At 41.6% G+C, this 25,349-nt stretch overlaps 1 protein-coding gene across 1 annotated transcript; it reads left to right on the forward strand.

Moving 5' to 3' along the window:
* The first annotated feature begins 1,775 nt into the window (after positions 1–1,775).
* TBX22 (T-box transcription factor 22) lies at positions 1,776–24,902 on the forward strand. The gene is made up of 8 exons (XM_087972061.1): positions 1,776–2,246; positions 6,167–6,314; positions 10,811–10,912; positions 13,425–13,599; positions 15,336–15,500; positions 15,608–15,672; positions 17,835–17,920; positions 23,095–24,902. The coding sequence occupies exons 1-8, from the start codon at positions 2,093–2,095 to the stop codon at positions 23,706–23,708; spliced, it is 1,509 nt and encodes a 502-aa protein (XP_087828187.1). The 5' UTR covers positions 1,776–2,092; the 3' UTR covers positions 23,709–24,902.
* The last annotated feature ends 447 nt before the right edge of the window (positions 24,903–25,349 follow it).

The following is a 25,349-nucleotide window of genomic DNA, read 5'->3' on the forward strand; positions in this document are numbered from 1 at the left end:
TCCCCTCCTTACTCAACCGATGTCTCTTTTTCGGTCTCTCGCCCGAAAAAAATAGAGATCTCAAGTAAGCTCCAGGCAGAGATGGAATATGTTGTTTACTTTATTAATTTGTTTGTTTGTTTGTTTAAAGTGACAATAAAATTATTATTCTATTTCCATATTTTATATTTTATATTCTATATCTTATTCTATATCTTATATTCTATATTCTATATTCTATTCTCCATTCCATTCTATTCCTATTCTATTCTAGTGTTATTCTTCATTCTCTTCTCTTCTCTTCTCTGCTATTCTAATCTAGTCTAGTCTATTCCATTCTCTTCTCTTCTCTTCTCTTCTCTTCTCTTCTCTTCTCTTCTCTTCTCTTCTCTTCTCCATTCTATTCGTTTATTCATTCGTTGTACCGATTGCTCCTGGTTGTATTGACCGTTCTCTCGCTCCTATCTATGTCCGTTTCGAAGCAGCGGATCGCGCCCTCGTCAAAGGCAAACCGCAATCCTCAGGGTGAGGTAGATCCCCCCCCACACACACACACACTCCGCTTCCACTCCGGCATCCTGGACTACACCTCCCATCCTGCCCAGACGATAGATTTGATCGGCGCTTGGGAGGGGGAAGGGCGATGGAAATTGGAGCCCATGATAACCGAGAAAGTGGGCGAAGGTGCGCCGGGGAGCAAGTTTTAGCGCGATCTTAACCCGTCTTTAAAAGCCTTCCCTAAACTCCGCGGGGGGGGGGAGTTTAACAAGTTCAGCCCCCACCAAAGAAATCATAGGGCTCTACTCTTTAGGAATAACTACTTGGTCCATTGAAAGGAGAGGGGGGGAGGGTTCCCAGGGAGCCCAGCACGGTAGGTTGGCAGAACTGGCACTGCCCATTCAAAGGCCCGCGGAAAAAAGCGTGCGCTCCGGCAACAACTCAACCTGCGAGTTTCTACTCAGGAGTAAAACCCGACTGCCTTCCGCGCCAAGGAAGACAATTAGAAGAGAAATTAAGCTGTACAGACTAACACACACACACACACACACACACACACCCTTTCCTCGCCACTCCAGCGAGTTTTTTTTTGGCTTGGTAACAACCGACGACCTGACTTCTTATGACATTACTCAGTGGATTCTACCTAGCCACCCCTTTCCCGTTTCTCGAAGGAGCCTGGACTGCGAAAGGCCAAAGAGGGGGGTGGGGGGTGAGAAAGCGCGCTTCACCTCCTTCGCCCCCTCCTCATCTTCTCTTCCCCCACCCTCCCACCCCCGGTTCCCACTTTGCCCGGGCAAAGGGACCCCAGCGTTTCCTTGAAGGCGCCTTTCCTTCCCCGTTGGCCAAGGGAAGGCAGCGCTGAGCCCCTGCTATTTATCTCTCCCCCCACTCACGCGTCAGGAGGGGCTGGCCATTTCCCCCTCAACCCACTCCGCCACCCCCTCCCCCTCCCCAGTTACCTCTCCCTCTTCCAATCCCCCTGGTTGTTTCTTTTTCCTTCTCCTCTTTCTCTCGCTCTCCGTTCCTTCTCGAAAGGGCTCTCCCCTTCCGAAAGCAACAGCGATTCTTAAAGGAGCCCTTCCCCGGTTTCGGCCGAGGGGACTCCCGTTGACTCCGCTTCCTTAACCCCAGCCCCGCATCCGCGCGCCTCCCCGACCTCGCTGTTCTTGGGGTTTCGTTTTATATTTTTAATTTTCAGAGGAGGAGGAGGAGAAAAAAGGAGAAGGAGAAGGAGAGAAGAAGAAGAAGAGGAAGAGGAAGAGGAAGAGGAGGAGGAGGAGGAAGAGGAAGAGGAAGAGGAACAACCAAACTTCCCTCCTTCTTTCGGAGGCTTGCATGGAATCGAGGAAAGAGAACTTTTGTAAAGAAGAAAAATCTTGCCCAAATTCTGGGCGGAAAAAAACAACCACCACCCAGCCGGGGATATTTCTGCGTTGAGCTGTCCAACGCCGTCCGGGTTGGAGAAGGATCGTAGCCCAGGGGTGGATCGGAGGACTGTGGGGGATTCCCTTTGATTGACACATCTTCCCTCTGCAGGCGCTTTTTTGGGGGTGGGGGGAACGCTTCTAGGTCGGAAAAAAGGGGGGCGGCGGCGATTGGCGCAGGGGGAACAATGGCTTTGAGTTCCCGGGCGCACGCTTTTTCCGTGGACGTTTTAATGGGCAACGCCAATTCTACCAAACGCAAACTAAAGGAGCTGGAAGAAGAGCTTTCCTCCTCGGAGACCAGGACGGAAAAAACAGCTTTCAGGAGAAGCCAAGCGCCCGGTAAGCCCTGGGTCTCTTCCCAATTTTAATCCGCTTTAGGGGATCAGCAGCAGTGAGGGATCCTTCAATCCAAGGAAGCTTTACCCCGCTCTGAGCGGCGCAAGCTTCAGCCCCCTCTCCAAACCTCCCTGAGATTCTCTCATTTCTTTCCCAGAGTTTGAAGGAGCCAAGTTTTATTTATTTATTTATTTATTTATTTATTTGATTTGCCAATTGTTTACAAGATAATAAGTATAAGTGTATACATAGTTGTGAATACATGAAATGGGTACATATAAGAAAAATAAAAGAAGAATAAGAGAAACAATAGGACAGGGACGGTAGGCATGTTGGTGCGCTTATGCACGCCCCTACAGACCTCTTAGGAAAGGGGTGAGGTCAATAGTAGACAGTCTAAGGTTAAAGTTTTTGGGGTTTGGGGAAGAGACTACAGAGTCGGGTAGAGTATTCCAGACATTGACCACTCTATTGCTGAAGTCGTATTTCCTGCAATCAAGTTTGGTGCGGTTTACTTTGAGTTTGTATCTATTGTGTGCTCTTGTGTTGTTATGGTTGAAGCTGAAGTATTCATTGACAGGTAGGACATTGCAATGTATGATTTTATATACCATGCTTAAGTCAGACCGAAGACGGCGTAATTCAAGGTTTTCTAGTTTTAGAATTTCAAGTCTGGTGGCATAAGGTATTCTACCTTATGCACATAAGGTTTTAGGACTGGGTTTATCCCCACCCCTGGGAAATACATAGGATCAGGAATTCGCCAGTCAAAATGCAGTCCCCAAAACAGGCTACTTCACAAAAACATAGCAAACCAAGATTAGCACTAATGGGGCATTGCCAGGCAATGTGTCTGCTTAGAAGCCTGAATGGATTAAGTCCTGGGCACCCAACCCCTGGATATTTTGCATTTTACAGCCCTGAGTGGGTTTCCTCGGAAGTAAGTCACCCAGACTTCAGCAAAGGAAAAGTTCAGCAGACAGGAATCTGATCCTATTCACTTCCTTTCCGAAGTGGACAAAATCCACCCCTAATTTTCTCTCCCCAATACAAGGCCGGTTTTATTTATCAATTGAACGAATGAATGAATTCTTTATTGGCCAAGTGTGATTGGAAACACAAGGAATTTGTCTTGGTGCAAATGCTCTCAGTGTACATAAAAAGAAAAGATACATTCGCCAAGATTCAAGAATCATCAGGTACGACACTTAATGATAGTCATAGGGTACAAGAAGCAATCGAATCATACTAGGAAACAAGTCAATAAAAATCATAAGGATACCAGCAACAAAGTTACAGTCATATAGTCACAAGTCGGAGGGGATGGGTGATAAGGAGTGATGAGAAGATTAATAGGAATAGTAGTGCAGACTTTATAAATAGTTGGAAAGTGTTGAGGTAATTATTTGTTTAGCAGAATGATGGCTTTTGGAAAAAAAACTGTCCTTGTGTCTAGTTGTTCTGGTGTGCAGTGCTTTATAGCATCATTTTGAGGGAAGGAGTTTATGTCCAGGATGTGAGGAGTCTGTAGATATGTTCACAGCCCTCTTTTCGACTTGTGCCATATGCAGGTCCTCGACTGAAGGCAGGTTGGTAGTAATTGTTTTTTCTGCAGTCCTAATTATCCTCTGAAGTCTGTGTCTGTCTGTTGGGTTGCAGAGCCAAACCAGACAGTTATAGAGGTGCAGATGACAGACTCAATAATTCCTCTGTCAAACTGGACCAGCAGCTCCTTGGGCAGTTTTTATTTTGATTTGATTGATTTGATTTTGACTCCTTCATGACTCCAAATGGTTCTCAAAAATAAGAAAGGAAAAGCATTACACCAGAGCAACCTTAAAAGATTGCACCAAGCTAGACTGCGAGATTCCTGACTTTGGCTAAGTACCTTGGGAAAAGGCAGACATTGTGGCTTGTTTATTAAACTCTGGTTAAGCAAGCCCTGGCTTGTTGAACACAGCCAATCTTTTATCAGGCTTAAAGAAAGAGTGAGGAGGTGAACAGATTCCATGTGACTCCCTTCATTATTAATTAGAAATTAATTCTCATTTCTCAAAATTCAAAACAAAAGAAAGCATGTTCTTTCGCTAAGTTAAATGTGCCAAAGGAGAGAAACTGGTGTGAGGGAGAAGAATATGGATTGAGATAAGTCTCAATGGTGAGACTGAAGGTCAGGGGAGCCCAAAGGCCACAGGAGAGTCACCTCCTGTGTGGAAAGGAAAATAACAACACTTACAAAATTTATCAGTTTAGTAATATGGCCACTAGATGATCTAAAAGACCTTCAGTTTTCAACAACAAATATCAATTTCAGATTTCAAAAGTGAGTCAACTGCTGAACAATTCTGGAATAGAATAGAATAGAATAGAATAGAATAGAATAGAATAGAATAGAATTCTTTATTGGCCAAGTGTGATTGGACACACAAGGAATTTGTCTTTGGTGCCTATACTCTCAGTGTACATAAAAGAAAAAATAGAATGCATTTATCAAGAATCATAAGAGACAACACTTATTGATTGTTGTAGGTTACTAAATAAGCAATCGACTCATACTAGGAAATAAATAAAACAATATAAATTGTAAAGATACAAGCAACACTGTTATAGTCATAAGTGGGAAGAGATAGGTAATAGGAAGGATGAGAAGAAGAATAGTAATACAGTCTTACTAAGTAGTTTAACAGTGTTGGGGAATTAGTTGTTTAGCAGAGTGATGGCATTTGGGGAAAAACTGTCCTTGTGTCTAATTGTTCTAGTGTTCAGTGCATTGTTTTGTTTCCAGTAATTCCACATTATTTTTCATTTGGGAGATAAATAGAAGCCAGGGCTGAAAACATAATATGTAAGGGAACTATTTCCTTTAGGTAGGAGAATTATTGACATTCTTGTCCATGCTTCTTATGTGTGTTCCATGGGGACAACTTGAAATGAATGGAAGACTATTTCTGAAAGACCTTTCTTGTTAAGGAAGGAAGGCCCTGGAGCAGGTGTCTCCAACCTTGGCAACTTGAAGACTTGTGGACCTCAACTCTCAGAACTGAAGGGAGTTGAAGTCCACAAGTCTTCAAGTTGCCAAGATTGGAGACCCCTGCCATGGAACAACTCAAGAATGACTGATATCACCATCTTTCTCACTGAACTTCTCACTGGGTTCACATAACCTTCTGGATCCACTTAAGGAGAGAATGGCTTCATTAACTCAACCAAGAAAGCTGGATTGGTGCTCATCCCTGTTGGTTAGCTTTCTGTAGGATTGGATAATTTGTCATTCAAGGAAGCGCTCACTCCAAGAAGAAAGAGACTATTATAAGATATGGGATTTATTCTCTGGATGGTTAGAAAGTAGAGCAAGATATTAAAGGATATTATACAAATGATGTATTGAAAGCTTACTTTAAATAAGTTATAATATGAATATATTCAGTAAGAGTGGATAAGCTCTCAAAGATAGATAGTAATTGAAATTAAAAACCCAATGATATTGTAATAATGATATATTTTGATGTGATACACAATGTTTATTAACATGAATGTAAAATTAACTAGAAATGTATATAAATATAGTAATATGCACAAGAAAGATGTACCCAGATAACACACTGTATAATTGAAATATGACTTTTATTTGTTCTTTTTGGTTGTAAAAATAAAAATCGAAATAAAAAAAAGAGGAAGTGCTCACTCAGCAACAGGTCCTATAAAGACAACCACTAAACCAAGGGTCTTGAAACTTGACAAGTTTAAGACTAGTGGACCTCAACTCCCAGAATTCCTGAGCTCATAGGACTGGAGGAGGAATTCTGGGAGTTGAAGTCCCCAAGTCTTAAAGCTGTCACATTTGAAGACCCTTGCACCAAACAAAGACTTCAGCAGGTCCTTTCCCTGGCTTCTCATATTTTATTTCTTCTTTCCTTTTCCAGAAAAGAAAACCAAAGGAGAAATAACCCTATCTCTTTGCGAGGAAGCCCGAGAAGAAACGGGGGTGATTCAGGTGGATTTGCAAGGCTCAGAGCTGTGGAAGAGATTTCATGAAATTGGCACCGAGATGATCATCACCAAAGCTGGCAGGTAAGATCTAGGGCAGGTTTTTAGACGGTCATGCGTGCACACATGTTTCATCTTCCCTCCCCTGCTGTACACATCCTGCTTTTAAATAGTTGTCCCGGTCCTAGGAAAGATATTTATTTCTGCTAAACTACAAAATGTTTGTGGTTGACGATGAGGATGTGATTTTATTCTGTATTCACACACTGTACTAGTCCTTAGAAGAAGGGAGATCAGCCTATTCTTCAAAGCACCTGAAAGCAGAACAAGAAGCAACAAACAATTAGTAAATGGAAGGGCTTGATTCCAGAAGTGGTGGGTGCTCCACCAATTTTAAAGAAGAGATTGGATAATGTTTTGTCTGAAATGATATAAGGTCTCCTGCTTGAGCAGGGGGTTGCATTAGAAGATCTCTCTTCCAATTCTGTTTCTCCTTTCCTTTCCTTTCCTTTCCTCTCCTCTCCTCTCCTCTCCTCTCCTCTCCTTTCCTTTCCTTTCCTTTCCTTTCCTTTCCTTTCCTCTCCTCTCCTCTCCTCTCCTTTCCTTTCCTCCCTTTCTTTCTCCCTCCCTTTCTTCCCTACTTTCTTCCCTACTTCCTTTCCCCTTCCCTCCCCTCTATTCTATTTTCCTCCCCCTCCTTCCCTCCCTCCCTTTCTTCCCTACTTCCTTTCCTATTCCCTCTCTTCTATTTTTCCTTCCTTCCTTCCTTCCTTCCTTCCTTCCTTCCTTCCTTCCTTCCTTCCTTCCTTCCTTCCTTCCTTCCTTCCTTCCTTCCTTCTCATCTCCCTTTCTTCCTCCTTCCTTCCTCTTTCACTTTCCCTTCCTTCTTCCATCCTCCTTTTCTTCCTTCCTTCCTCTCTTTTATTTTCCTTCCTTCCTTCCTAAAATGTATAGAAGGTTTCAGATTACTATCTTAATCCATAATGTGGTGGATTCGTTTGGCACACCATGTCACACACATCATGTTGCATAAAACCAACCATGGCCTGCTTGTAAAACTAAACATTGAACAAACCATTTTAGTTGAGAGCATTTTGCAAATTCAGCCCCAGTTTGTGCTTCAATGAGCTCTGCCAACCCCCAAAACTGAGCTAATTAAATAAATTATTGTTACTTTTGGTGACTTGGGAGAGCAGAAACATTAAGCTTTATTGAAATTAATATTTTGTAAGTCAAAATATGAAATGTTCATCTAAGCAAATGGAAATTCCTGCTTACCTCTGTCACAGTTCAAGCTAAGAAGGGTTGGACCAGATTAATACTTAGATAAGTTTTGGAGAATCTCAGGGCTACAAACTCGATATGAAAACAACCATAATAAAATAACAAATTCCCAGAAAAAAAGCAATCCCAAACCGTAACATTCCTATCACTAAAACTAGATGGCTACAGTCATAATGTCATCAGGAGTCAAATTTGCTTGGAAACAGATGCTTCTTTACTGTGTGAACACAGCTAGTGTGGTTTGTTTGAGATTGATCGATGGCTTTGTATATTTTGCAAACACCTCAATAAATAAAATAGGGTTTTACTCAGTAAATCATGGTTACTTCAATCATGATTTCATGAGGAGTGTGAACTGAACTTTGGGACTTTGTGATACCTCTTCCCAATGTATTTGCTTTGGGGGATGTAAAGTTAGCCATCATAACAGATAAGAGATAATCAGAATTGGAAGGGACTTTGTAGATCATCTAGTCCAACCCCCTGCCCAGGTGGGAGACCCTGCACCATTTCTGACAAATGGCAGTCCAGTCTCTTCTTTAAAGCCTCCAATGATAAAGTTCCAACAACTTCTGAAGGCAACTTCTGTTCCATGGGTTGATTTTTCTCACTGTCAGGAAATATTTCCTTATTTCCAGGTTGAATCTCTCCTTGATCAGTTTCCATCCATTATTTCTTGTCTGGCCTTCAGGTGCCTTGGAAAATAGCTTAATCTCTTTCTCTCTATTATGTCTCCCCTGGTCCCTCTCTTTTTTTAATACTGTGGTGACCAAAACTGGATGCAGTACTCTAGGTCTGGTCTTACTAAGGCTTTATAGAGTGGTGTTAGTACTTCCCTTGATCTCTTTGATGATGTATTCATCATTAGCAGCGTGTTACCATCATGATGACCAGAAGGTGCTATAAACCACTTGTCTAGAAATGGAACTAAACCATTACATCTGATATGATATAATTTTAAAGCAATATCTCTTCAGAAAAACACCAAAAATTCTGTGTAACTCTGAAACTGGGCTAAAGCATTTTAAAGTTTGCTAGAACTTTATCACATTGCAGTTTGGGTTTTGTCTTGGCTCCATGCTTTCTCTTTCAGACAGCCAAATGCTCTTTACCAGCTTAAGCAAACGACTTAAGACAGTAATGGTAATGATACTGATAAGTCAGACCGTAGTCAGTTCAGCATTAAAACTCACAAAAGAGCTGGACACATTGCTATTTCTAGGATTCCTCTGCCCTTCTCCTAAAGTGAGAGTTAAAAATGCATCCTGATTCACACAACTGGGCAACAAGATGACTCTCATTTAAGTGCCCTGAAAAACACAAAAGTATTAGCAACGCTGAACCTAGAACACTTCTTGTTATTGGAAAAAAACAAAGCTGGAGACCAAAGTGGCATTCCTGGACATGGGCTACATTCTCTTATGGGTAAACATTTGGAAAACAAAATGAAAATTGCTGTGGAACATTCTGAAGGATCTTCCTCTTGTCTCTAGTTTGCTTTTCTTCTGCTATTTGTCTGCAAGTCTTCTTTGAAAAGTATTCTGCATTATTAGGGTCCTTGGGGTTCTCTGAGCTTGATTGTTTCTTGAAAACATTTCATTAGCCAAGCACTGGTGATGGTAATAAATCATCTGCCAGCAAACAACCAAGCTGAGAGAGCATCAAGAATGAGCCAGCCCTCCTCCTCCTCCCCCTCCCATGTTACCTGGTTGTTGCATAACAAAACATATGCAAGAAAACAAGCAAGCTCAGAGATACCAAGAATGACCCAGTCCTCCTCTCCTCCTCTTCCTCCTCCTCTTCTTCTTCCTCCTCCTCTTCCTCTTCCTCCTCTTTCTTCTCCCCCTCCTCCTCTCCTCCCCCTCCCCCTCCTCCTATGTTACTTGGTTGTTGCATAACGAAACATATGCAAGAAAACAGCCAGAGACACCAAGAATGACCCAGTCCTCCCTCTCCTCCTCCTCCTCCTCTCCTCCTCCTTCCCCTCTTCCTCTTCCCCTCACCCCTCTTCCTCCTCCTCCTCCCTCCTTCCTCTCTTCCTCTTTCCCCTCCCCCTCTTCCTCCTCCTCCTCTTCCTCCTCCTCCTCCTTCCCCTCTTCCTCCTCCTCTTCCTTCTCCTCCTCCTTCCTCTCTTCCTCTTCCTCCTCCCCCTCTTTCTCCTCCTCCTCCTCCTCTCCTCCTCTCCTCCTTCCCCTCTTCCTCTTCCCCCTCCCCCTCTTCCTCCTCCTCCTCTTCCTCCTCCTCCTCCTCCTTGGGTAATGAAACATCTGCAAGGAAACAACCAAGCTCAGAGACCACCAAGAACACCACAAATCAACCCAAGGCTACAAATAATCTCTTCTATTGGTATTTTGTAGCTTGCTACTTGCAATACTTGTTTCATTTACCTAGATAATTACGGGAATTGGATAGTTAGTTAGCAATTCCCTTAAGGGAATGCATCATGGTAAATGTAGTTAAGGTATCCTGGGAAATGTAGTCCATGTCACGTGACCACATCTGTAATCCTGATTGGTCACTAAATTGACCCTCGATGGGTTGGGGGAGGTTTCTTTACTCTTGCCTGAACTCACGGACTCGTGGTAGCTGCTCTACCTCTACCGCTACGAGATGGGAGGAAAGGGATAAGGAGATAACCATCTTTTTACCTACAAAACAGATATGCAAAGGATTGGACATTAAGAAGAACTTCGTTACAAATGTGAGTTATGAGGATACCTGATGAACCAATAATAAAGACTTTGTATGAATGTTTTGTTGAGTTTATCTATCTGCATCTGTACAGAAGACAAAATCTACCACTGTACAGAGTACAGAACAATTAGGAACAATTTATGTTCCTTTCCTTCAGAGGCAGCCTCACATTTATTGTCATTTTTCTGCAGAAGTAGCACTTCTAGAAAATCAGGCAGGAAGTGCATTTATAAGTATGCCCCCAAAAAGGTCATTTTTATTCAACCAGCAATTCTTCCAAGTAAAACCTCACCAGATTGCAGCTTACAATTACTCCCGTTGACCAACTGCAGTGATTTTTAAGAACTTGGTCCTCTTGCTAACACAAATGTCTACTTCTACAGCCAAGCAATTTACATTGATCTGTCTTTTCTTTTTCCTTGTACTTCCCTCTCCAAATGGGTAGTAATAATTAAGATTCTAGGTGTGGTATAAATGCTCTGGGGCTGGAGAAAAAAAAAAACCCCAGCTTGTGTGGCTAAAATGTCTGAATGTTGGAGAGAGTCATGAAGTGGCAAAATGAAAATGTTACAGTAAGGTAACACACATTTTGTTTTGCGCAGGAGAATGTTTCCTTCGGTCAGAGTTAAAGTAAAAGGTCTGGATCCAGTGAAACAGTATTACATTGCGATAGACGTGGTCCCAGTGGACTCGAAAAGATACAGGTAAAAAAGTTTTGATTCCTCCCTCCCCCACGAATAAAGCACATAAACCTGTTGATTTTTTGAAATTTAGATTCTAAGTCTAAAGGTGCTTTTATTTTTTCCAAGAGGCAAATGGACTTTGGGACAACTATGACCTGGATGACTGAAAAATCTTCATAGAGTAGACATTTAGATTCTAAGCCTTCCTTTCTTCCTTAGTTCTTTCTTTCCTTCTTAGTTCCTTCCTTATTTTCTTCCTTCCTTCCTTCCTTAGTTCCTCCCTTAGTTCCTTCCTACCTTCCTTAGTTTCTTCCTTCCTTCCTTCCTTCCTTCTTAGTTCCTTCCTTAGTTCCTTCCTTCCTTAGTTCCTTCCTTAATTCCTTCCTTAGTTCCTTCCTTAATTCCTTCCTTATTTTCTTCCTTCCTTCCTTATTTTCTTCCTTCCTTCCTTCCTTCCTTCCTTAGTTCCTCCCTTAGTTCCTCCCTTAGTTCCTTCCTACCTTCCTTAGTTTCTTCCTTCCTTCCTTAGTTTCTTCCTTCCTTCCTTAGTTTCTTCCTTCCTTCCTTCCTTCCTTCCTTCCTTCCTTCCTTCCTTCCTTCCTTCCTTCCTTCCTTCCTTCCTTCCTTCCTTCCTTAGTTCCTTCCTTAGTTCCTTCCTTAGTTCCTTCCTTAATTCCTTCCTTAGTTTCTTCCTTCCTTCTTAGTTCCTTCCTTCCTTCCCCTTTCTGAATGAATGAAAATTTATAGAAGGTTTTAGGTTGAAATCATTTCAGACAAGTCAAGGTTTCAAGTGGGGAAAATTTGAGAATGAGTCTGCCTGTTCTTCTTGGAGACATTAGATTTAGAGAATAGTCCTCTCCTTTAGTTGCCCATAAAAAGGAAGTTTCTCCTTGTCCATACGAACCAGACCTTCAGTGAGATGCTGAGAGCAAAGCAAAGGGCACACAACTCACAAGAATTTGCTTTGAGGCAAATTTATTTTTTTATATACTTTTTTTTGTATACTTTTATATCCTTTATATATAAAGTATCTATATATTTATATATACTTTATTATTACCTTGAATTGTGAGTGTACAGCTCGGTATTCTGTTGTTTCTGGATATGATTAAATCAAATGACAGATACAATTAAATGCTGTATACACTTTAAAAAAAGATTTGCTTTGGGGCTTCCTTCTTCTTCGGCTTCTGAACCTCTGTAGTTTAAGCATATCTTCACCTTCATGTCTCTTCCTAGTTGATTTTGTGATTGAATACAACATTTGTAAAACCAGGTATCCCCTTTCAATCATCTTTTCTACACACTGGCAAAACAGACGGGCAGTTACTTCTAAGTAACTTCAACACAGAGCTGGAATTTGAAACAATAATTTCCAGCTGTAACTTAATTAGATTCTTCCTGAGTCTCACCGACTCTGAACAGATTGAAAACCAAAGCAGCTATCAAACTATGCAAATGGTCAGTCCTTCTGCTCTTCTTATAGCTCCCCTTGAGGGAGGGAAAAGGCCTTTGATCACAAACATCAATTGGCAGAGAGTGGAAAAAGTCCCTGGGACTTTGGAAAGTTTGAAGAGTTTTAGCTACAAGTTCTCCTTCTCTTTTTCTCTTTCTCTTTCTTTCTCTTTCTCCAGCCTGCCCCCTTCCCCACGTCCAAGTCTACCTGACTCTGTAGTTTCTTCCCCAAACCCCAAAAACTTTAACTTTAGACTGTCTACTATTGACCTCACCCCTTTCCTAAGAGGCCTGTAGGGGGCGTGCATAAGCGCACCAACGTGCCTACCGTCCCTGTCCTATTGTTTCTCTTATTCTTTTATTTTTCATATATGTACCCATTTCATGTATTCACAACTATGTATACTCTTATACTTATTATCTTGTAAACAATTGGCAAATCAAATAAATAAATAAATAAATAAATAAATAAATAAATAAATAAATAAATAAATAAAGTGCCCAAAGGAAGAAAGAAGGAAAGAGTGGAAAAGTCCTAAGAGCTTTGTCCACCCAACATTGAGACCTCTGTCTTCCCCCTGAATTTGGGACTGAGATAGAGCCATGAGCTTAGCCAAGCTAAGCGTGAAAAGAAGCGAAACAGCAACAAACCTGCAAAACCGATGCACACAGCAGAGGTTATTGCAAGCAACACTTGGATTGTTCAAATCCTGGGAATGCGGAATACAGAAAGCAAGAAGGAAAGATTAGTTGATTAAGTGGACTATGAATGATTAGCCTGACTTCCAATGCGTCAATAATACTGATTGCTGTTATACAGTGGAGAGTAAAATATGGTGAATTCATTTCCAAAGCTAATTGGGAGTCCTGGGCTCAAGACCTAGTATTTTAGTTTCGCATATGTTAAGCTGTAACATGACCGATGTAATTTTTGGCACATGAATTCTATTGTTGTGGCTTTTAAGCTGCAATTCGTGGCTTAATAGTGGTGGTGTAAAACCAGCCAATTGTGTCTTACTCAACAAAAACAGCGGTGGCAACCGATTGGGTTTGCTGTAACCCTTGTTCCCTTTGTCAGGTACGTCTATCACAGCTCGCAGTGGATGGTGGCTGGAAACACGGACCATTCGTGCATCACACCTCGGCTTTATATCCACCCGGATTCGCCCTGTTCGGGAGAGACGTGGATGAGGCAGATCATCAGCTTCGATCGGGTGAAGCTAACCAACAATGAGATGGACGACAAAGGGCATGTAGGTGTGGATTTGAAGTTGCTACTTTACAGGAAGGGAGGGATAAGGGAAGAAAGTAGGGCCAGCTCTATCCATAGCTAGAGCAAGATGGCTGCCTTGGGAGACTTAGTAGAAGAGGGAAGGGAGGAAGGGAGAGAGGTGGAAGTAGGGAGGGGAGTAAGGAAGAAAGGAAAGAAAGGAGGGAGGGAGGAAAGAAGCGAGGGAGAGGGAGGAAGGAAGGAAGGAGGGAGGGAAGGAAGGAGGGACAGAGGTAGGGAGAGGAAGGAAGGGGGGGAAGGGAGGGAGGGAGGGAGGTGGGTGAGAGGGAAGGAAGGAAGGAAGGAAGGAAAGGAGGGGGTGGAGGGAGGGAGGAAAGAATTAGCCACAAAACTCAGATGACCACAAGGTGGCAGCAAAGGGCCAGTATTTTTGCTGCCATCTAGTGACAAACTGGATTTTGCAGTCTGGCTTTGATCTTCACCTTGGAAATAGATTTTGGGTGTGATAAAAATAGAGAAAATCAATTTTGATTTTTATGTCAGATAAAGAGGGATTGTGAGAATCAGATTTTTGCTACTGATGCCCAAACAACTTAGCTGTCTGTAAAACATATCTTGGCTTGGATAGCAGTATTTTTGTCTCTCCCCAAACAGGAAAATCTTTGATGTGCCACAGGTGAGGCAAGATGGGCAGGAAACAAATCTCATAAATAAATAAGCTTATGTTTCGCTTACTAGTTATTTATTAGCTGCACTATAAGATCAAGTAGAGTGTATTATTATTAATATTTTTTTTCATGGAAAAAAGGGTGGGGATCTTTTTAGAGCTGCCAACAGCTGTCTTGTTTTCTTGTGAAAAAGAAAACCAAATACTCTTTCAAGGGCATGGAAATTTGAGTTACAATTTCTCCCTGGTTTTTTTTAGTCCTAGACTAGACCTCATTAGTGCCAACCACAAGGAAAATTGGGCCTTTCATCACCCAAATTTCACATTGTTCAAGTGGTTGAACTCATATGAAATTATAGAATAACAGAGTCAGAAGGGATCTTGTCCAAGATAGAATATAGTGAAACTATTAGTTTCTGTGACTTATATTCTATAACAGGTAGTCCTTCACTTACAACCACAACTGAGACCAAAATGGGCAGCAAGACGCCTGTTAAATGAGTTTTGGCCCATTTTACAAGCTTTCTTGCCACAGTTGTTAGAATATAGAACAACAGAGTTGGAAGGGACCTTGGAGGTCTTCTAGTCCAACCCCCTGCACAAACAGGAAACCCTCTACCATTTCAGACAAATCATTGTCCAGTCTCTTCTTAAAAACCACCAGTGCTGGAGCATTCACAACTTCTGGAGGCAGCCCCTTCTCCTTAATTCTAAGTTGCTTTTCTCCTTGATTAGTTTCCACCCAGTGCTTCTTGTCCTGCCTTCAGGTGCTTTGGAGAATACATTGACCCCCCACTCTTCTTTGAGGCAGCCCCTGAGATATTGGAACACTGCTATCATGTTTCCCCATGTCTTTCTTTTCCCTAGACTAAACATACCCAATTCCTGCAACCGGTCTTTGTATGTTTTAGCCTCCAGGCCCTTAATAACCTTTGTTGTTCTTAAGGCAAATCTAATGAGGATTATTCCTAAATCACCAAGCTCAAGGTAGAACTTTTTTAAAAAAAAATCTCCAAGTTTAAGAATGATAACGTTCACTTTTTTCTGATTGTTTTTCCTCTTCTTTCTCTCTGTTTCTCTGTGGACTACAGATAATTTTGCAATCAATGCACAAATACAAGCCCAGAGTCCACATTATTATCCAGGATTCCCGATTTGATCTTTCCCAGACCCCATCTTTGCCTGCAGCTGGTGTTCAGACCTTTTCTTTTAAAGAAACCGAATTTACAACTGTCACCGCCTATCAAAACCAGCAGGTAAATTAACCTGCCCAGAGGTACAAGCAGGTTTTTTGGGAGCAGATGGGTGACAAGTATGATATTCACAGTTCTTCCTTTGTTGTTTGTCTGCAAAACATCCATAGATCACAAAACTGAAGATTGACCGGAATCCCTTTGCTAAAGGATTTAGGGACCCTGGAAGAAACAGGTAAAAAAAATTGCAGTTATTTGACTGATGGAACTATGGATTGTTTAAAGACTTTTAAATGGACAAAAGTACATGTTTTTGTTCATTAATTGCCTGCGTTATGAAAAAAAAACACCATAAATATGTCATCATTAATGACAATGGCCTATAGCTTTTCAGTTTCCCCAGGATATTCTGTTTTAATGGTGCCTTCAAATTATCCTGGGAAAATTGAAAAGCTACAAGCCATTGTCATTAATGACAATTTCTAGGAAACAAGGCAGCTGTGTCTTGACTTTGAAGACAATTGCTATTTTTTAGTTCAGTAAGTACATTTTGGACATTGGATCAGAACAATAACACTGAATACGAGCAATAAAAACAACAATAGTTATTAGATTAGAAAGCTGTGGTGGTGCAGAATGGCAGACTGACTCTGCCGACTTGCCAGCAGTTCGATCCTGACCGGGTCAAGGTTGACTCGGCCTTCTATCCTTCCGAGGTCGGTAAAACGAGGAGCCAGATTGTTGGGGGCAAGAGGCTGACTCTGTGAACTGCTTAGAGAGGGCTGAGAAGTACTGTGAAGTGGTATATAAGTCTGAGTGCTTTGGCTAGTGCTAAAAAAAAGATGTCAAATTAGGTTGATCTGTGATCATAATAAAGCTTACTTGGATTTGATATATTATCTCCTTTTTGCTTTCCTTTCACAGAAATAGGATCGGGGCATATATTATAATCTATTATATAATATATAATATTGTCACGTGATGCATACGCAGGAATGCATACAAGCATTCCTGTACAAAAGTGTGTTGTAATAGGCGTTCCTGTGCATAAAAATCTTTCTCTCTCTTTGGAAGGGAGTATCCCTCTCAAATTTCCTTTTTAACACCTTGTGAAGGAGTTTAGGGCTTTGGTTTCTACCTCTTCCATGTATAGAGATTGGCCACAATGTGGGGACATATATGGAACCCGTAAAAGAGAGCTCAAAGAGGCCATCTACGTTAAAATTGAGCAGCCCTTTCTCAACAGAAAAAGGGGAGGGATACCACACCACCAATCTCCTGTTTACAACACAATCCTTTCACCAGTTCCAAGAAGGTTCCACATCCATTTGCACTGTTTTGGTGACCCTGAGGGCACAGATTAATCTTCAATTGGCCTCAACGACTCTCAGAGAGAGTGCTAATGACCAGGTGACTGCAAGGAATATAAATCTTTCCAGTCTCCACCATTCAGTCAGAACTGAAGAAGCTTCTTGGATGAAAAGCAAAACATCTTCAAGGAAAAAAAAACCCAAAAAAGTCCAGTTGCCTTTTGGAAAAAAAAAAGCACCTCTACAAAATTGTATATTCAAACAATGCCTCTTCTGGATTTCTGGATCCCCAGGAGTCCTGAATTGGGCATTTCCACTAGATCTTAGTTGACTGGCAGAGATGCAAGGAAGAAGGCACAGATATTATGGTTTGAGGCTATATAGGAATTAGCTCGATACCCCTGCTTCACTACGAAACGATGTGATCGGGCTTAGTTTTGGCGGAGGAAAATAAGGGGGGGAAATTGTGCCTCTGCCTACCAGCATCCATCATTATTCATCTGGCTAACGTCCTGTCAGTGTGTGAGAGACTTGAAGGCTGTTTGGAAACTGAAACGGTATTTGCTGTGTGAGCAAGGAGGAGACAGCAAGGAGCCTGGGTGTGGCTTAACTCAACTGTTCTGTACTAAAGCTGCTTGGTGCTGTAAAACTAAAACTGAAACGCCTCTCTTCTGCTTGTGTTTTGCATTTGGAACAAATTTCTTTTCAGGTGGGGAGGGGGAGTAGAACACCTTAGCATCAGAGCCCGTTAATAATAATAATATAGGAAATATTAATGCCGTGATGGTCATTTCAAAAAAACCTCTTTCTTAGTACCTAGAAGCCAAAAGGAACCTACGTGCCAGATTTCAAGTTTGTAGACTTTACGGTTCTGGAGATTTTGTGATGATGCGTGAGGGGCATTTCGCTTTTATATAGAGAGAGGGATTTGTTCCTTATTACTTCACTTTGACACCCCCAAAATGCAGCGAAATCCACCCATGTGCTTATTCTTATGAATGAAGCTCTAGACATCTGCTTCAAGTTCCTCTCCCAATGGCCTCGTTCCATGGGAATGCAAATCTAATTTCCAACTGTCCTGTTGCAGAGGAGTTCTGGATGGACTTCTGGAATCCTATCCATGGAGACCATCTCTGACCTTAGATTTTAAGCCTTTTGGGACGGAACATCAGAGTGAGTATCGAATCTCCAATGATCTTTTTTCTTTTCTTTCTTCCCCCTCCATTTCTATGTGCATCTCTCAAACTTTAGACTCGTTTTAGTTGAAAGGACTTCTTTTTTAAAAATATTTGGGGAGTTTGGCTGCCAAATGGGCAGTGACAATTAGTTTCTTTTTCATCATTATGGCAAAAAAAGGGAACGAGGAAAACTTGGGACCCCGAAGCAATTTTCTCCCTTTGTGAATGGTACATCGTTGTCTTATTCCGAGCTGGACTGATTAATCAAAGGGGAATGTTTGTTCCCCTTTTTAAGACTTGTCCTTTTAAATTGATGAATGTAATTGTTCAAAGCTAGAAGCCTGGATAAGTATCAAGGCTTATATTCTGAGAGAGGCAATTATATGTAGAACATTCACTTTACTTTAAACTATTCCTCCTCCCTTCCCTCCCCTCCCCTTCCCTTCACCTCCCTCCCCTCCCCTTCCTAACCCCTTCACTTGACTTCCCTTCCCTTCCCTAACCCTTCATTTCTTTTCTTGACTTCCCTGCACTCCCTCTCCCTCCCTCATCCTCCTTCCCTTCCCCCTTTCTTTTCTTTCTCTTTTCTTCCCTTCTCTTCCCTTTCCTTTCCCCTCCCTCATCCTCCTTCCCTTCATCCTCCTCTTCCCCCCTTTCTTCTCTTTCTTTTTCTTCCCTTCCTTCCCTTTCCTTTCCCCTCCCTCATCCTCCTTCCCTTCCCTCCTCTTCCCCCTTTCTTCTCTTTCTTTTTCTTCCCTTCCTTCCCATCTCCCTTCCCCCTTTCTTTTTCTTTCTCTCCTTTCTTTCCCTTCCCTTCCCTTTTTCCTTTCCCTCCCTCATCCTCCTTCCCTTCCCTCCTCTTCCCCTTTTCTTCTCCCCTTTCTTTTTTTCTTCCCTTCCTTCCCATCTCCCTTCAACTCTCTTCCCCTTTCTTTCTTTCTTTTTCTTCCCTTCCTTCCCATCTCCCTTCCCTTTCTTTCTTTCCCTCCCTCACCCTCCTTTCCTCCTTCCCTTCCCTTCCTTCTTCCTTTCTTTTTTTCCCCTTCCCTCACCTTTTCTTCTTCTTTTTTCTTTTCTTCCTTCCTTCCCTTCCCTTCCCTACCCTCCTTTCATTCCTTCCTTCTTCTTCCTTTCTTTTTCCCTTCACCTTTCTTCTTTTTTTTTCTTCCCCTTCCTTCCTTCTTCCTTCCTTTCTTCTCCTTTTTCTTTTTTCTTCCCATCTCCCTTACCTCCCATCCTTCTTTTCTTTCTTTTTTTCTTCCCTTCTCATCCCTTCCACCTCCCTCATCCTCCTTTCCTTCCCTTCCCTTCCCTTTCCTTCCCTGGAAGGCTGAGATAAAAATGTAGAAATCTATGGGATTGTAGTTAGCAATCCCATACAGTCTAATTATGTTTCAGATCAAACCTGGATAGATCCATTTTCAAAGTCTTTTGCAAGGAAGATTGTTTGTCAGCCACACAGTCATTGACAGTGAGTGGGCAGCCATATAAACCCAGTAAAAAAACGAACATATAAATCCAATAAACCCAACAAAGAAATAAATAAAAAATAAATAAATACATCCAATAAATAAATAAATACATCCATTTGAGCCAGTTTCCATTTCTTTTAGACTAACTGACTTCAGTGCAGTATCGTGCAAGAAAAACAAAGTAGACTATCTTGTGTTCTTGGAGGAAACAATAGGATTCGGGCACAAATTAAATAATATAATATTGTATCAAAAATAGGATGGCAGCATAGGGGTGCATGCATAATGGGCCACCATCTCAAAATGGTTGGACATGGAATGAAGGATGCCTGTCAGAAAGGTAGATGATGGTATGAATTTCAGCCAGAAACAATCCATATGGTTCCAAATTTGTCAAAATTCCAGCCTTTGTGTCAATTTGGTCCACCATTCCCATCTAGATGAAGAATGATTCTCATTTGGACCACAAAGCCTGGATCATATTATTGGAATAATACGTGTGCCTGGACAAGTATTTCTTCTACTACGTAGCTTGGTTCTCTATTGGTGGACCAGATGTTCATCAGATGTCCTCTTTTGCCAGAAGTAGGCAAAGATTTGTGGGTGTGGCGTTGCTGATGCCAACCTTGTGAGTCAAGCATGGTGTTTCTTCCAAATGCACTTGGGCTGTTGAGACCAGATGTGTACAGCTGCATTTACTTCCAAGAACAATATTCTCTATGGGGCAGAGTCCAGCACGAGAAGATGAGCAGAAATCTCCTAGCAAAGACTCAGTCCAAATTCATTTGCAGAGTAATAATGCCTATGTCTTTCCACAAAGGAAGCAGAGTTATAATGAGAGGGATGGAGGGAGGGAGAGAGGGAAAAGGAAGGAAGGAAGGAAGGAAGAAGGAAGGAAGGAAGGAAGGAAGGAAAAGGAAAAGAGGGAGAAAGGGATGGAGAGACAGAAGGAAGGAAGGTAAGGAGAGGGAGAAAAGAGGGAGGGACAGAAGGAAAGAAAGAAGGAAGGAAAGGAGGAAGAGAGGGATGGAAGGAAGGTAAGGAAAGGGAGGAAAGAGGGAGGGAGAGAAGGAAAGGAAGAAGGAAAGGAAGGAGAGAGGGGCGGAGGGGCGGAAGGAAGGAAGGTAAGGAGAGGGAGAAAAGATGGAGGGCAGGAGGGAGAGAAGGAAAGAAAGAAAGAAGGAAAAGAAAAGAAAGGAAAGGAGGGAGAGCAGGATGGAGGGATGGAAGGAAGGTAAGAAGAGGGAGAAAAGAGGGAGAGCGGGAGGGAGAGAGAAGGAAAGAAAGAAAGAAGGAAAAGAAAGAAAAGGAGGGAGAGAGGGATGGAGGATGGAAGGAAGGTAAGGAGAGGGAGAAAAGAGGAGAGAGGGAGAGAAGGAAAGGAAAAGAAAGAAAGAAAGAAAGAAAGAAGAAAGAAAGAAAGAAAGAAAGAAAGAAAGAAAGAAAGAAAGAAAGAAAGAAAGAAAGAAAGAAAGAGGGAAGAGAGAGGAGGGAAGAGGAGAGGAGAGGAAAGGAAAGGTCCACAAAGTCTTGAAATCTTAAAATCTTGAAAATAAGCCAGTTTTATTTTGGCACCTAAGTCTCAACACAACTCTGTTTCCTTTCCTGTTCCTCTCTCCTTCTTCCTTCTTATTTCCGCAACAATATTGGGGGCCCACCAAAAGTGTTCGCCGGAGGTTGTTATCTCACACATCTGGTGATGTGAATTGAGAAACCCCAAAACATATGTGACACAAAAGATACTACAAGACTCTGTTTAAAGGCAATCCACAACTGTGCAGCCTGTTTAAACGATCACCGTCAAAAATAATACAAATGTAGGATTTGAGTTTGCTGTTTCACAGGGTAACAGAAAAATAGAATTTAACATTGCCAACAAACAATTAACATACATTTTCCCCCTTGAAATGCCCCTTGAGCAACCCCTTTGAGAGTTTGTCCAAGGAAAAATGGGAAATGAGCGAAAATCTATTCAGTATGTGTAATATTTGCTCAGTTGTTTTTTTTATTTTTTGGCATAGAGAAAACATCTTGCTTATGATTGTTATCAGATTGTTTTAATCCAACCAACATGATCAATTTTTGTCTTGAAAGCCACACTAAAAATTTGGCAAGAATGACAATGATGTATGGGTTCAGAACAGGTACGTTTAATCCTCGCTTAATGATTGATCGCTTATCAGGCACAGAAAATTACAATGCCCCCCTCAAAAGATCCAAGTTCCAATAATGGTACCCCAATCCATGGCACATTAACACATTTCAACTGCCTGGTAACTTTACAGCCAATATCTATCTGTCTATTCTCTCTCTCTCTCCCCCACCACTTCTCTCTCTCTCTCTCTCCTCTATCTATCATCTACCTACCTACCTACTTACCTACCTATATATATATCATATATCATCTATTATCTATATCTATCTACCTTGTCTGTCTGTCTAGCCTGTCTATTTATCTAGTCAGTCTGTCTGTCTGTCTATCAATCTACCTACCTATGTATATCTATCTATCTATCTATCTATCTATCTATCTATCTATCTATCTATCTATCTATCATCTATATCGATCTACCTTGTCTGTCTGTCTGTCTATCTAGTCTGTCTGTCTATCAATCTACCTATGTATCTACTTACCTATCTATCTATCATTTTATTTCTATAGCTGCCCATCTCAGCTCCTGGTCACGTGACATGATTTATGATGATTTCTTTTATAAGAAATCATCATTTTTGGCTCGTTTCCAGCCAAAAAACAAGGCCTACATGAAAAAAAAAAGGCCCACATGAAAAAGGCCCAATACATCATGAATGCATTGACTTGATTCATGACGGCTGGACTCACTTTACAACCGAGGCATTGGCTCAGTGACTACTGTAAAAAAAGGTTGCAAAATCGGGTCAGTCACATAGGGGACTCGACTTACGACTACCATGACTTGCAATGGAAATTCCGAACTCCATTACAGTCATTAGGACTATCTACATACAGTAACACGGGTCTATAATATATCCTATCCCCATATCAATTCTGAGGAAAATCACAAATTTTCTGGAAGGTAATATATGTTTGAAGATTGGAATAGCAACCCTGCCTATCCTGGAATGGAATGGGAAATATTTATAAGCTTTTTGGTTGACCATTTTGGATGAGAATAGAGTGACTTCAATGCCTGGGCCTTCCATGATTGAAGAAGGCTCAAGTTCTCCCACATAGTTATCAACGTTCCTAACTTCGATGATCCTGAATATTATGAAAGGTGGAGAACAAAGTTCTGTGTCAGAACTCTGACAAATCCACCCCCATTCAAATCATAAGTCTCTAGTCACATCTCTCAGAGTTAAAAAAATATATGATTTATTAGGAGTGACCATGTCGGCTTACCTGGGTGCAGCCGACACTAAAACACTAAGACACATCATTCATTTCCCCCTTGACCCTAGTCTTCCCCTTCACCCCCTGGATGTATATTCTCCAATCCATAGCCAAGAGTCATCAATCATGCTCTCCAGTAATAATCTTGCGCGCCAACAGCTTCGGCTGCCTAGCAATTATCTGAAGCATTTAAGGAATGCACTACTTTCCCCACTCCCTTTCTGCTGGCAACTAAAAAGACCAAAGAAGTATTTTTTTTTTTAATTTGACATTCTGTTTGGTCTGCTATCATTTCATAATGTCATTTTACTTGCTTTATCCTAGGTGGAAGTTCCAGTTCGTCTCCTGCAACAGCCTCTGGGGGAATCCCATCACCTCTCGGCTCTCTCCTTTCTCCCGCGGGTTCTCCTCCCACCTTTCACCTCTCCGCAACCAACCTTGGCATGCCCTGCCCGGATTCTTACCTGCACCATCTTGGCCTACCCATCTGCTACAAGATTTGCCCTACCAACCTTTTAAGACAGCCGTCCCTCATGTTCCCGAGCCACCATAAGTTGGGAAGTGCCACTGGTCCTCACTTTTTCCCCCACTTCATGGTGGAGGTGCCCACCTTGTCCTCTCTGAGCATTGGCAACCTCAGAAGTGGCAAAGCAGAAGATCTAGATGGAGTGGTGTCCCAAGGGCCCAGTTCTGGTGGCCAGATGTTGTATGGCTTGCATGCATCTGGAAACATTTTCCCGTCGGCGCCTGTCGCCCGAGAAACTTTAAACTGTGCCTTGCATCCTCCTTATGGGTTCTACGGTTATAACTTTTCAGTGCCTTCTAGGTTAATGAATTCGTTGAGCCACTTCAAAGTGAGTGATGGCATGCCACCTCTGCTCCAGGACAGCAGGTGTAATCATTCTCCCTGGACATCCACAGTTAACCACTGCCTCTAAAACAAAAAAGACCTCTCAAAGTCAGGCCACCAACAATCTCTGGATCTCATCCTTCACCAAACACTAAAGGACTGCAATATTTGGAATGCTGCAAAACACAAGGAGATGAACAAAATGGCTTCTCGGAATTTTCTTCCGGTTCATTGAGAGGGAAAAAAACTCTGTGTCCACCTGAGTGGGTGGGTAATAAGTTGGAGAATAAACAAGATGTCTTTGATGGAGGTTTGCAAGTTCCCTTGCCAGGATGATGGGGGTGAAACATATTTAAGGTCCATAATGGATAGATAATATTCAGAAGAGACTCAGACAGACATCTCCTTAATTCACCAAACTATAAAAAGTTGGAAGAGGAAGTACAACACAACGAGACTTGCAAGATTCTTGTCAGCTCTGTTACACAGACCAGAACCAAAACAAAAAAAAATTGGGAGAAACCTTAATCAAACTCTAAGCAAGCTGTCTCACTGACTTTCTTGAGAGAACATCTGATAAAGAGATATAAAGCACTACGAACCAATTAGTGTCAGATCATAACTGCTAATTTATTTGGTTGCTTTCATGGGCCTGGCTAAAAAGTAAAGCTGTTCTTTGAATATTTGCACTTTGCAGCAGAAGTTAAATATTGTGTCATGACTGAAATGTAATGTGATCCAAATATTCATGAAATTTTTGTATCTTTCATCTGAGAATTGTTTTGAGAATATCACTTAATCCTCAAGTTGGTTTCTTGGCTCTTTTAAAGAGCTTATGCTATTCATTCTTTTCTTCCAATGGTTCATTCCCTAAGTAAAAGCACTTCATTATCTTATCTCCTTCCATATTAACTGCTTATTGTCGATTTCAAAGTATTGTCCAGCATTGAATTATTGTTGTTGATATTATTATGTACTGCAAGGAATCATCTGCATATGGTTAGGACTATTTCTGAATGTTCTTTCCTTGTGTATATATGATCCATGATCTTCTTCTACATAAATTAAAGAAATTTATTGTGTATTTGGGGGGAAAAATCTAGGTCAGAAAACTTCTCGAATGCTTACACAAGCAGTCAACAGTGATCCAGACATGTCTAAATTTGATCCACACAACTATGGGCTTTTTTGTGGTGGTTGTTGAAAAGGTTTTCTTAAAAACTTTCACTTTCCTGAACTTATTCTTTATTGCCCTTTTCCCAAAGCTCCTCTAAACATATATTATCCCCAGATTTTTTTAAAAAAAATAAATTTTACAGATGTTTGAATATACCTGAGGATTGCAAAGTAGTAAAAGGGTAATATAATAAGAATGCTTGTGGCGTTGCAATCTGCAGTTTTCTTTGCTTCCTGACCCTGGGAGGTGGTAGGTGGGAATATCAAGGCCTGGGGTGTCTTCTCTTAAAACTTGATTGAAATGCAGGAAGCCCAGGAGGCTGCAGAGCCATGGGATGAAGGTTGTGCAAGGGAAGACATACCTTCTGACTAAAGTAATGTGAGAAGCTACGCCAGCCCCCTGATCTGAGTTTCAGTTTACTGAAAATAGAAGCCAAAATAATTTGTTTGCCATCAGATTAAAGGATAAGATGACTTAGAAAAAGAAGAAAATACCCTAAGCATGGTCCAGTATGGAACAGAGGTTCGTGCCTAGGTGCGGGGGGAGATAGAG

The sequence above is a fragment of the Notechis scutatus genome, chromosome 10 (assembly GCF_049901735.1).
Source record: "Notechis scutatus isolate UNSWTSFEM ecotype Mainland chromosome 10, rNotScu1.2, whole genome shotgun sequence".
NCBI classification, from domain to species: Eukaryota; Metazoa; Chordata; class Lepidosauria; order Squamata; family Elapidae; genus Notechis; species Notechis scutatus.